This window comes from Ammospiza nelsoni, chromosome 27, assembly GCF_027579445.1.
Source record: "Ammospiza nelsoni isolate bAmmNel1 chromosome 27, bAmmNel1.pri, whole genome shotgun sequence".
In the NCBI taxonomy this organism is placed as follows: domain Eukaryota; kingdom Metazoa; phylum Chordata; class Aves; order Passeriformes; family Passerellidae; genus Ammospiza; species Ammospiza nelsoni.
This window is the reverse complement of record NC_080659.1, coordinates 6541486-6551646: the sequence shown is the minus strand read 5'-3', so window position 1 is coordinate 6551646 and position 10161 is coordinate 6541486. Positions and strand designations below refer to the sequence as shown.

Here is a 10161-nt window from a genome sequence, read left to right as displayed (position 1 = left end):
GAAATACGGGGGAAATGAAAATATAGGGGAAAATAAAAATACAGGAAAAATTAAAACTGAAAACTACAGGGAAAATAAAAATACGGGAAAAATAAAAACTGAAAACTACAAGGAAAATAAAAATACAGGAAAAATAAAAACTAGGAGCTATGGGAAAAATAAAAACTAAGCAGAAAATAAAAATACGGGGAAAATAAAATATGAGAAAATAAAAATACGGGAAAAATAAAAAATACAGGGAAAATAAAAACTAGAAAACACAGGAAAAATAAAAACTAAAAAGTATGGGAAAAATAAAAGTGCAGGACAAAATAAAAACTAAAAACAACGGGGAAAATAAAAATATGGGGAAAACAAAACTGCGGGAAAAGGGAAAAGAAGGAGCTGGTGCCGCTCTGAGGGGTTGGAGGGCACTGGGAGGGCACTGGGAGGGCACTGGGGGTACTGGGATGGACTGGGAACACTGGGGGCACCGAGGGCCATTGGGTGCACTGGGGACACTGGGATGGACTGGGAGGGCACCGGGGGCACTGGGATGGACTGGGAGGGCACTAGGGGCACCGGGAGGGCACCGGGGGCACCGGGATGGACTGGGAACACTGAGGGGCACAGGGAGGGCACTGGGGGGCATTGAGTGGACTGGGATGGACTGGGAGGGCACTGGGGGGCACCGGGAGGGCATTGGGTGCACTGGGGGCACTGGGAGGAACTCGGAACACCGGCTGCACTGAGGGGCACCGGGAGGGCACCGGGGGGTTTGGGATCAACGGCCCCGGCATGCGGAAATCCCGGCGCATTCCCGGCATTCCAGCGGCTCCGGGAGGGGGGCTCTGGGGGCTCTGGGGGCGCTGGGGACAGAGGGGACAGTCCGAGGGGTGGCTCGTCACCCTCGGGGACATCCCCGTGCTCTGGGGGTGGTTCCCGTGTGCTTTTCCTGGGGTTTTTGTGGGTTTTTGGTGACATTCTGGTGGCATTTTGGTGACATTTTGTGGGATTTTGGTGACATTTTGGTGCCATTTCAGCCCTGTGTGATCCCGGCAAAGCCGCTGTCCCCCTGGGTGGGTGGCAGGGGAGGTGACAGTTCTGTGCCCAGCAGCAGGGGGTGGCACTGCCAGGGGTCAGGCCAGGCCTTGCAGTGCCAGGACAAGTCCCCAACCCAAGGCCACCAAGGTCCCCCTGTCCCCACCTCCAAACAGCCCCCAAACAGCTGAGGGACCCCAGCGCTGCATGTTGGGGTCGCAGGGCCACCCCCGGGGGTTTGGTTTGGGGTCCCAGGGGTTTCTTTGGGGTCCCAGGGTTTGGTTTGGGGTCCCAGGGCCACCAGCACTTTATTTTAGGAGCCACCACCACTTTATTTTTGAGGTCACAGGGCCACCAGCAGAGCTTTATTTGGGGTCACAGGAGTTTATTTGGGGTCCCAGGGCCCACCAGGGGTTTTTGGGGTCACAGGGCCACTGGCAGGGTTTTTTGGGGTCCCAGGGGCTTTTTGGGGTCCCAGGGGGTTTTTGGGGTCCTGGGGGTTTATTTGGGTTCCCAGAGGTTTATTTGGGGTCCCAGGGGGTTTTTGGGGTCACAGGGCCACCACCAGGGGTTTTTGGGGTCCCAGGGATTCCTTTGCGGTCCCAGGGATTTCCTTGGGGTCACAGGGGTTTATCTGGGGTCCCAGGGGGTTTTGGGGGTCCCAGGGCCACACCAGAGGTTTGTTTGGGGTCCCAGGGGTTTCCTTGGGGTCACAGGGCCACCACGCAGTCGCTGCCCGGGTACTCGGGGGGGCTGAGCCCGAATTTCCTGCGCAGCTCCTCGGGCACGAAGCGCCCGGCCAGGAAATGTCGCCGTCCCCGGAAGCGCCGCGCCACCTCCTTGGGGGCCGCCAGCGACACCAGCACGTCCGGGCTGATGTCACCGCTGCCACCCGCCGGGCCGGGCAGCCAGCCTGCCCCGGGGAGGGGACAGCGGTCACCGGGACAGCGGGGACAGCGGGGAGGGGACACCCAGGGACATGGAGAGGGGACACGAGTGACCCCAGGAGACACGGAACGGTCGGTGGGGTCACGGACAGAGGACAGGTGTGACCCCAGGGGACACGCGCCACCCTTGGGGACACACGGGGTGGCTCAGGGGTGGCCCGCTGCTGCTGTGGACGGTGACAGAGAGGGCACAGGGAGGGCACAGGGAGGGCACAGGGATGGCAAGGGCGTGGCACGGGCGGAGTTTGTCCCCGCGGGTACCCACCCCGGGGAGGGTGACACGGCCAGGCCGGGGGGGGACACGGGTGGTGACACTGCCAGGCCTGGCCAGCAGCACGCGGCTGTTCGGGAATGCCAGCTGGGAATGCCAGCGGCCAGTGACGTCATGTCTGGGCCGGGCACTTTGTTATTTCCTGTGGATGTCCCCAGCCCTGCCAGGGCCACCGAGGGGGGGTCCAGGGATGTCCCCACCCCGCCAGGACGTCAGGGATGTCCCCACCCCTGCCAGGGCCCCCACGGGGGCTCCCAGGGTGACACTGCCACGGGTGCGGTGACAGCAGCGCGGGAGGGACCTGGGGGACATGGGGAGCACCTGGGGGGACACGGGGGACACCCAAAGGGACACGAGGGACACCCGAGGGGACACGGGCAGCACCTGAGGGGACATCCAGGCTGACGATGGGGATGCGGACGTGCCTGAGGGTGGCCAGGATGGCCGCGCACGGCTCCGTCCCCTCTGTCCCCTGTGTCCCCTCGGCTCCCAGCACCGCGTCCACCACGGCGTTGTAGGCGTCGTTGATGAGCTGCACCTGCAGGGGACAGCGACAGCGACATCTGCGGTGTCCCCGTGTCACCTCTGACGGCACAAACCCCCGGCCGTGCCAGAAAAATAAAAAATAAAAAAAATCCCCCCCAAGTGGAGCAGCGAGGGAGGGGCCGCGCAGCCGAGACGGCGAATTTTGGGTCAAATTCCTCCGTTCTCAGTGCTGCGAGGTTCCAAAAATAACAGAGCCAGTGGCTGCGGGCAGCGGCTGCTGGATTTTCTGGATTTTCTGGATTTTCTGGCATTCCCGGGATCCCAGCAGCGCCGGGATGGGGAGGGAGAGGGGGAAAAGGATGGGGAAAGAGGGAGAAAAGGAGAGCTGGGGGTTTGGGGGGATTTGGGGTTCGGGGAGGGGAAAGAGAAGGAGAAGAGGGGGATAAGCAGGGGGATTTCAAGGGAAGGATAAAGGGAAGGAGAAGGACACAACCAGGGGGATTTGGGGGATTTGGGGTCTCACAGGGGGAACAGGGGAGGAGAAGGGGCCAATCAGGGGGATCTGGGGCTGGCGTCACCTCGGTGGGCAGGTAGGACAGGAAGGGGATGTCCATCTTCTCGCACTGCGTGGTGAAGTCGCGGTGCAGCGGGTCCGGGGAGCGCTTGGGGTAGAAGATGGTGGGCTCGTAATCCTGGGGGAGAAACGGAGCCCTGGAGCCGGGGCACTTGGGAGGAAGGCCGGCAGGAGGAGGAGGAGGGCGGGGGGCTGAGGTACCCACGAAGCTGCGCAGGTGGCGGGCGCACACCAACCCCACGGCCCCGTTCTGCGCCGGCCCGCACGCCACCAACAGCGTGGGCTGCCTGCGCCGCAGAGAGCGCAGCGGGAACGCCTGCGGGGACAGCCGGGGGGACAGCGTCACATGGGGGGGACAGGGACAGCATCACACCGAGGGGACAGGGACAGTGGGGACAGGCGGGGGGACAGCGTCACATGGGGGCAGTGGGGACACTGTCACACAGGGACAGGGACAGCGAGGTGGCACTGGCACGTGGCAGGGACAGGGGGACACAGCAGGGACAGGGGGACATGGTGGGGTGGCACTGGCACACAGCACCCAGCATGGGATGGAGGTGGCACAAGGAGCAGGACAGGGATGGGATCCATAGCACGGGATGGATTGGCATGGTCTGGCATGGCACGGTATGGCATGGCAGGGCATGGCTTGGTATCCACAGCAGGACTTGGGTAACACTCGGAGTGGGATGGAACACAGACCGTACTGGGATGAGGATGGTGCCTGTGGTGGGATGAAGATGATGCCCCAGGTGGGACGCGGATGATGCCCCAGGTGGGACGAGGATGCTGCCCACGGTGAGACGAGGATGATGCCCCAGGTGGGACGCGGATGATGCCCCAGGTGGGACGAGGATGATGCCCACGGTGGGACGAGGATGATGCCCCAGGTGGGACGAGGATGATGCCCCAGGTGGGATGAGGATGATGCCCCTGCAGGGCCGTGCCTGCAGCCCCCCCGTCCCCATCCCCGTCCTGCCCGCTGCACATTCCAGGATGGCTCGGGCAGGGAGGGACGGAGGGAGGGACGGAGCCTCTGTTTATCCACTGACGGATTTTTTCCTGCTCACGGATCCTGGCTCCGGGACCCGTCCCCAGTGCCCGGAGCGGGACACGGCCCCGGTAGCCCGGGCTGGCCCCGGCCCAGCGCCGGCCACGCCACCGGCGCCTCCTGGCACTGGGGACAGCGCGGGGACACCCTGGGGACACCCCGGCGGGCTGGGGGAGCCGGAGCTGGGGCAGCCCCGAGGAAGAGGAGGATGCCGAGCGCCACGTGAGGTCAGGGATGCTGCAACAGCTCCGGCACCAAAACATTTCTGCTCCTCATCAGCGCTCGGAGCAGGGAAAGGCCGATGGAAAAGCTGAGGCGCCCGGGACCGGGGCGATCCCCCCAGCAGCGACATTGCCGGGGCTCGGGGACACCCGGGCACCTTTGGGGACCTCCATGGCCCCCGGCCCGATCCCCGGTGGGGACTCCAGCCCCTCTGTGTGCCCCCAGCCCCTCTGTGTGTCCCCAGCCCCTCTGGGTGTCCCCAGCCCCTCTGGGTGTCCCCAGCCCCTCGGGGTGTCCCCAGCCCCTCTATGTGTCCCCAGCCCCTCTGGGTGTCCCCAGGCTCACCTTGGTGACAGCCACGGCACAGGCGTGTCCGCACATCTCGATCAGCTGCTGCCGCCCGAAGCGATAATCCTCCAGCAGCTCCTTCTCCATGGCCTCCGCCTCGGCCTGGCTGCCTTGGGGACAGTCCCCGCTCAGGACAGGGGGACAGAACTGTCCCCACCCCCAGAGGACCCGGGACCCCGCTCCGCCCCCGGGACGGGATTTTGGGACACGGGGCGAGCGCGCCGGGGGCTCGGGGTGGGCACTGCGGTGGGGACGGGCACGGAGGTCACAGGGATGCCACATGGATGCCACAAGGATGCCACACGGATGTCGCACCGAGGGGACCGTGCCCGCACGGGCCGCGGCGGGAGCGGCGCTCGGCAGAGCTGGCGGCGGCCCCGGTTCCCCGGTTACATAAAAGCGAACAAAGCCGCGGTTGTTCCGCCGCCGCCGAGCCCGGAGCTGGCAGCGCCCAGCGCGACAGTAATTGCTCACATCTGTTGGCTTCACCTGCGCGGGCGGAGCGGCCTGGGCCGCCTCCAGCGCCCGCCGGGAGGGAACGCGAGCCCCGCCGGGCCGGGATCCCGGCGGTACCGGGGGAACCGAGGGGAGCCGGGGGATGCAGACCCGGCGGTACCGGGGGAACCGAGGGGAGCCGGGGGATCCAGACCCGGCGGTACCGCCGGGATGGAATCTGAGCAGGACGGGATCTAGACCCCGCCATACCCCGGGCTGGGGGGGAACCGCTCAGAGCCAGCCCCGAGAGGGGACCCGGCAGTGCCAGGGGGCAGCTGAGGGGGCCCGGGTTGGGGTCCTGGGTTGGGGTCCCGGGTTGGGGCCCCAGGCTGCAGGGCCCTCCCACCCCATCCAGGCTGTCCCCACGGACGAACCGTGTTCTGGCAGAACCCCAAAAATCCCTTTTCATTCCAGCAGGGCCCCAGCAAGCTCCTGGTTCTCCCATTCCCACATCCCAGTCCTTGGCTGTCCTGATAAAACTGCCAGGAAAACTTCATCCCGTCCCACATTCCCGTCCCACATTCCCATTCCACATTCCCATCCCTGTCCCCGATCCTTTGGTGCCCTCTAGTGAGCCCCAGCCCTGTCGCAGCCCTGTCCCAGCCCCACACGGGGGCTCTGGGGAGAAAGCCGGGGCGGGAGGGGCGGGAAGGGAGCGAGCGGTGCCCGGAGCGCTCCCGTGCCGAGCGGGGCTGGCGGGGGTGGCCGGGCCCAGCTGTGTTGTCCCTCGAGCCACGTGTCCGCAGCAATTCCCGGGAACATTGTCCCTAATCGCTGCTGGCAGGGACACCGCGGGCTGGCAGGGACACCCCGGGCTGGCACCGGCCCCGGGCGGGGACACGGCCGGGGCTCCCCGCGAGCTGCGGGCCCGCCCCCGAGCCCATCCCGGTCCCGCATCCCGGTCCCGCGTCCCGGTCCCGCGTCCCCGATCCATATCCCAGCTCCACATCCCGACTCTTTATCCCGGTCCCATTCCCCTCTCTGCGCCCCCGATCCCAGCTTCACACCCCAGTCCCACATCCCGGTCCCATTCCCCGGTCCCGTTCCGTTGCTCCCTCCCGGTACAGCCCGTCCCCGCAGCGTGTCCCCGGTGTTCCCGATGTCCTCTCTGTCCCCGCCGTCCCCGGTGCCCCCGGTGCCCCATCCCTGCCCATCCCGGTCCCGCGCTCCGCTCCCGCCGCCTCCCGGAGCATCCCCGCCGCCGCCATGGAGACCCGGGATGCTGCGGTTGCTCCGGCAACGGCGGCTCCGCGGGTACCGATCCCCCCTCCCCGGGCCCAGGGACACCCGTGGGGACCGGGACCCGCTCGGTGTGGCGCGCGGGGCTGGCACCGAGCGGGGGCGGCTCCCGGGACACCGGGGATCTCCCGTCCCACCCCCGCGGGGTCCCGGGGCAGCCCCGGCTGAGCGGCACCGCCCGGAGCTGCCGGGGGCTCCTCGGGGGGACCCCGGACTCACCTGAGGTACCGGGGCGGCTCCCGGGACGGGCTGGGCGCGGAGCTCATGGCGGGGAGCGGGACCGGAGCGGCGGCGGAGCCGAACCCCGGCGGGAGCGGAGCCTCCGTCCGCGGCTGGAGCGGAGCCGCTGCAATCTCCGCGGAGCCGCCGGTCGGAGGGGAGCCCGCGGGAATGCCGAGGACGCTCCGGTCCCACCGGGAACGCCGGGGATGCTCCGGTCCCACCGGGAATGCTCCGGTCCCACCGGGAACGCCGGGGATGCTGCGGTCCCGCCGGGAATGCCGGGGATGCTCCGGTCCCACCGGGAATGCCGGGGATGCTGCGGTCGGAGCGGGGCGCGCTCGGCGGTGCCGCCCGGGGGGAGGCGGCTCCGGTGCCCCCGCCCCGCTCCCGCCCGGCCCCGCTCCGGGAATGCCGCCCGTGGTTCCCACCCGGGAATTTTGGGGTTAAACCTCCCCAGATCGGGGTTTCTCCAGCGGGATCCGCAGCCCCGGGAGCGGGGGGCACGCGGGGAGGGGACGAGGACACGGCCCCTCCCTCCATCCCGAATTCCCAGCCCGAAATCCCGGGAAAATCCCCCGGGAGCCGCCGAATTCCAGGGAGAGAGAGAGGGAGAGGGGGTGCGGGCTGTGTCGGGAGCCGCGGGGCTCCCCATCCAAAGGGGGCGACCCCAACCCCAAAGGGGGGATCCCAACCCCAAATGGGGGGGCCCAAACCTAAAAGAAGGGGATCCCAATTTCCGGGAGAGGGGGTTTCCCAATTCCCAGGGGCAGTTCCAATCCCCAAAGGACTGACTGATTTATTTATTCGTTATTTATTTATTAATTATTAATGAACAGGCGTCAGAAGAAGCTCGGGACGGGGGGATCAGCCTGGAGAGGGACAGGAAAGGGGGGAAAGTTCCGGAAGGAGCCGGGAGAGGCGGGGTCCGGGTTTGGGGTCCAGTCTGGGGTTCGGGGTGAGGTTTGGGGTTTTGGGGTGTCAGACGTAGTTCTGCAGCCCGAACTTCTCCCGCTCCAGCTCGGCCGGGGGCCGCAGGTAGTAGAGCTCCTCCACGGTGGGGGTCACCCAGCGATCCGTGTGGAACCGGGACTCGCCCACCTGCAACAGCGGGAATGGGCTGGGAATCACCGGGCATTGTGTAGGGAATTGGGCTGGGCATCACCGGCAATCACTGGGAATTGTGTCGGGAATTGCCAGGAATTGTGTCGGGAATCACCGGGAATTGGGCTGGGAATTGTCCAGAATTGCGTCAGGAATCACCGGGAATTGTGTTGGGAATTGTCCAGAATTGTGCTGGGAATCACCGGGAATTCCCGGGATTCTCCACCGCAGGCAGGGCCTGGCAGCCAGGGGTGAGCCCGAGGGCCAGAGGATCCCGAATCCATGGGGACGGAGTTAAATCCCAGGGGATCCCAAATCCCTGGGACCCCACAGAGCCAAATCCCGTGGGCTGGCTGCGTCCCATGGGATCCCAGAGGAGCCCCCCTGTTCTGCCCCTTCCCCCCCGGGAATCCCACACCTTCCTGCCCGGGGTGACCTCAAATGCCATGGGGTCCCAGAGGGGCAGCCCCCCTCATTCCCCCCAGAATCCCGAACCTTCCAGCCCGGCACGTCCCGCATGATCTTGGCCTCCTCCTCCAGGTTCTCCCGCAGCAACCGCAGAGTCCTGGGGGACACAGGGCACGGGAAGGGACCCCGATCCCATACAAGGAATCCTCATCCCAAAGGGAAGTTCCCAATCCCAGCGGGGGCATCCCAATCCCACAGAGGGACCACAGTCCCATGAAGGGGGACACCAATCCCATAGAGGAAGTTCCCAATCCCAAAAAGAAATTCCCAATCCCAAAGAGATTTCCCAGCCCCGTACCTGCGATCGGACTCCGCCTGCAGCAGCGGCATCAGCGCGATCCGAGCCTCCAGCTCCTCGATCAGCAACCGCCTGCAGGGACAGAACGGGGGAAAGGGGAACTGGGGGGACTGGGAGCACCGGGAATGGGGCACCGGGGGTCCCGGGGTGTACCGGGATCCGGCTGTGAACAGCCCATCCCGGGGCGAGCAGCGCAGGGAGGAGCCCCGGGACCGCGCCGGGGGTGCCGCGGGGGGCTCGCAGCGTCACCTGCGCTCGCGGTTCCACTTGACGAGGCTGTAGTATCCGAGCAGGAGGCTCCCGATGCCGAGCGCGAACAGGCTGTACCCTGAGGGCCGTGAGGGGAGCGGGGCGCGCTCAGCGCGGAGCGGCCGCACGGCCCCGCTCCTGCCCCCGCCGCCCCCCGGCGGCGCCCCCGCGGCCGCCCCCGGGCTCACCTGAGAGGCCGCGGCGCGGGAGGTGCCGCTTGTAGTCGATGGGGCCGTACCCGCCCGGCGGGGCCATGTCCTGCTTCACCTTCGGCGCCGCCATCGCGGCGCGGGTCGGTGACGTCACTGCCCCGCGCCGCCGGCCCGCCCAGCTCCCGCGCGCGGGAAACTCACGTGGTGCAGCCACGTGACCGTAGGGACCCCACTTAAAGGGGCAACGCGCGCTTAAAAGGGCAATGGCACGTCAATTCCTTGGGATCATCTCCCACCCAATTCCACGGGAATTTGGGACAATCCCATGGGAATTCCCACACGGCCGTGAATTGTGGGAGAAATCCCTCTGGGAATGTCCCTGGCCCGCTCTCCTTCCAGAGGGAAACATCCATGGGCTCCGTGGGCTTTCCTGGAATGTTCAGGTGACACCCAAGGGTGCTGGAGCAGGAATTCCAGCTGGGAATGGAGAAGGCTCTGGATTTATGGATTTGCTCCATCCATGAAATTCCACAGGAAATCCACAAAAATCCCGGATTCTTGCCACCTCCTTTTCCCCTTCTCCCGATTATTCCCCATTTTTTTTGGGAACAATCCTCAGGGGAGGAAGGAGCAGATCCGGCTCTGTCTGGGGATCCACGAGATCCATCTCAACCCCCAAAATCCTGGGAAAGTGAGGCAGATCCAGGAGTTTCTCTGTTTATTGTCATTCCAATTCCAACCCCCCCAATTAATTATTGATTAATTAACGATTCTGGATCCTTCCACTGGCGGGATTAGTGAGAATTATTAAATTTTTGGGATTTACTCTGGAATATTTTGAGTCCCAACAAATCCAAGGGGAAAAAACCCTGCCCTGTTCTCCTTCCTTCCCAAAGGAGAGGGAATAAGGAGCCAAATTTGAGGTTTTCCCCCCAAATCTCCTGTAATTTCCTCCATTTCACCCCTTCCCGCAGCCTAAATTCCCGGTTTTCCATCTGGGATTCAACTTTGGGAATTC

The 10161-nt window shown here is 65.2% G+C and overlaps 2 protein-coding genes across 2 annotated transcripts; both read right to left on the bottom strand.

Annotated features, from left to right (window-relative positions):
• Positions 1–1730: 1730 nt before the first annotated feature.
• On the bottom strand, positions 1731–5765 carry YJEFN3 (YjeF N-terminal domain containing 3). The gene is made up of 7 exons (XM_059489606.1): positions 5700–5765; positions 5409–5608; positions 4917–5025; positions 3504–3614; positions 3303–3416; positions 2623–2776; positions 1731–1933 (listed from the first exon to the last, which is right to left on the bottom strand). Exons 1-7 carry the CDS (start codon positions 5763–5765, stop codon positions 1731–1733), a joined length of 957 nt encoding a protein of 318 aa, XP_059345589.1.
• A 1905-nt stretch (positions 5766–7670) lies between these two features.
• Positions 7671–9298, bottom strand: NDUFA13 (NADH:ubiquinone oxidoreductase subunit A13). The gene is made up of 5 exons (XM_059489730.1): positions 9180–9298; positions 8992–9070; positions 8743–8814; positions 8472–8541; positions 7671–7973 (listed from the first exon to the last, which is right to left on the bottom strand). Exons 1-5 carry the CDS (start codon positions 9271–9273, stop codon positions 7854–7856), a joined length of 435 nt encoding a protein of 144 aa, XP_059345713.1. The 5' UTR covers positions 9274–9298; the 3' UTR covers positions 7671–7853.
• Positions 9299–10161: the final 863 nt, after the last annotated feature.

Bases quoted from the DNA above. Each gene is read 5' to 3' on its own strand.
- YJEFN3 (XM_059489606.1), bottom strand. From the start codon at position 5,765: ATGGGGTGGGAGGGCCCTGCAGCCTGGGGCCCCAACCCGGGACCCCAA. The intron at 2,777-3,302 runs GTGACGCCAGCC...TGTCCCCTGCAG, and splicing joins TGTCCTACCTGCCCACCGAG to GTGCAGCTCATCAACGACGC. The intron at 1,934-2,622 runs GTGCTGCCCGTG...TCCCCGGGGCAG, and splicing joins CAGCCTGGATGTCCCCTCAG to GCTGGCTGCCCGGCCCGGCG.
- NDUFA13 (XM_059489730.1), bottom strand. From the start codon at position 9,273: ATGGCGGCGCCGAAGGTGAAGCAGGACATGGCCCCGCCGGGCGGGTAC. The intron at 9,071-9,179 runs GTGAGCCCGGGG...CACGGCCCTCAG, and splicing joins CCCGCGCCGCGGCCTCTCAG to GGTACAGCCTGTTCGCGCTC. The intron at 8,542-8,742 runs GTACGGGGCTGG...TGTGTCCCCCAG, and splicing joins CAGGCGGAGTCCGATCGCAG to GACTCTGCGGTTGCTGCGGG.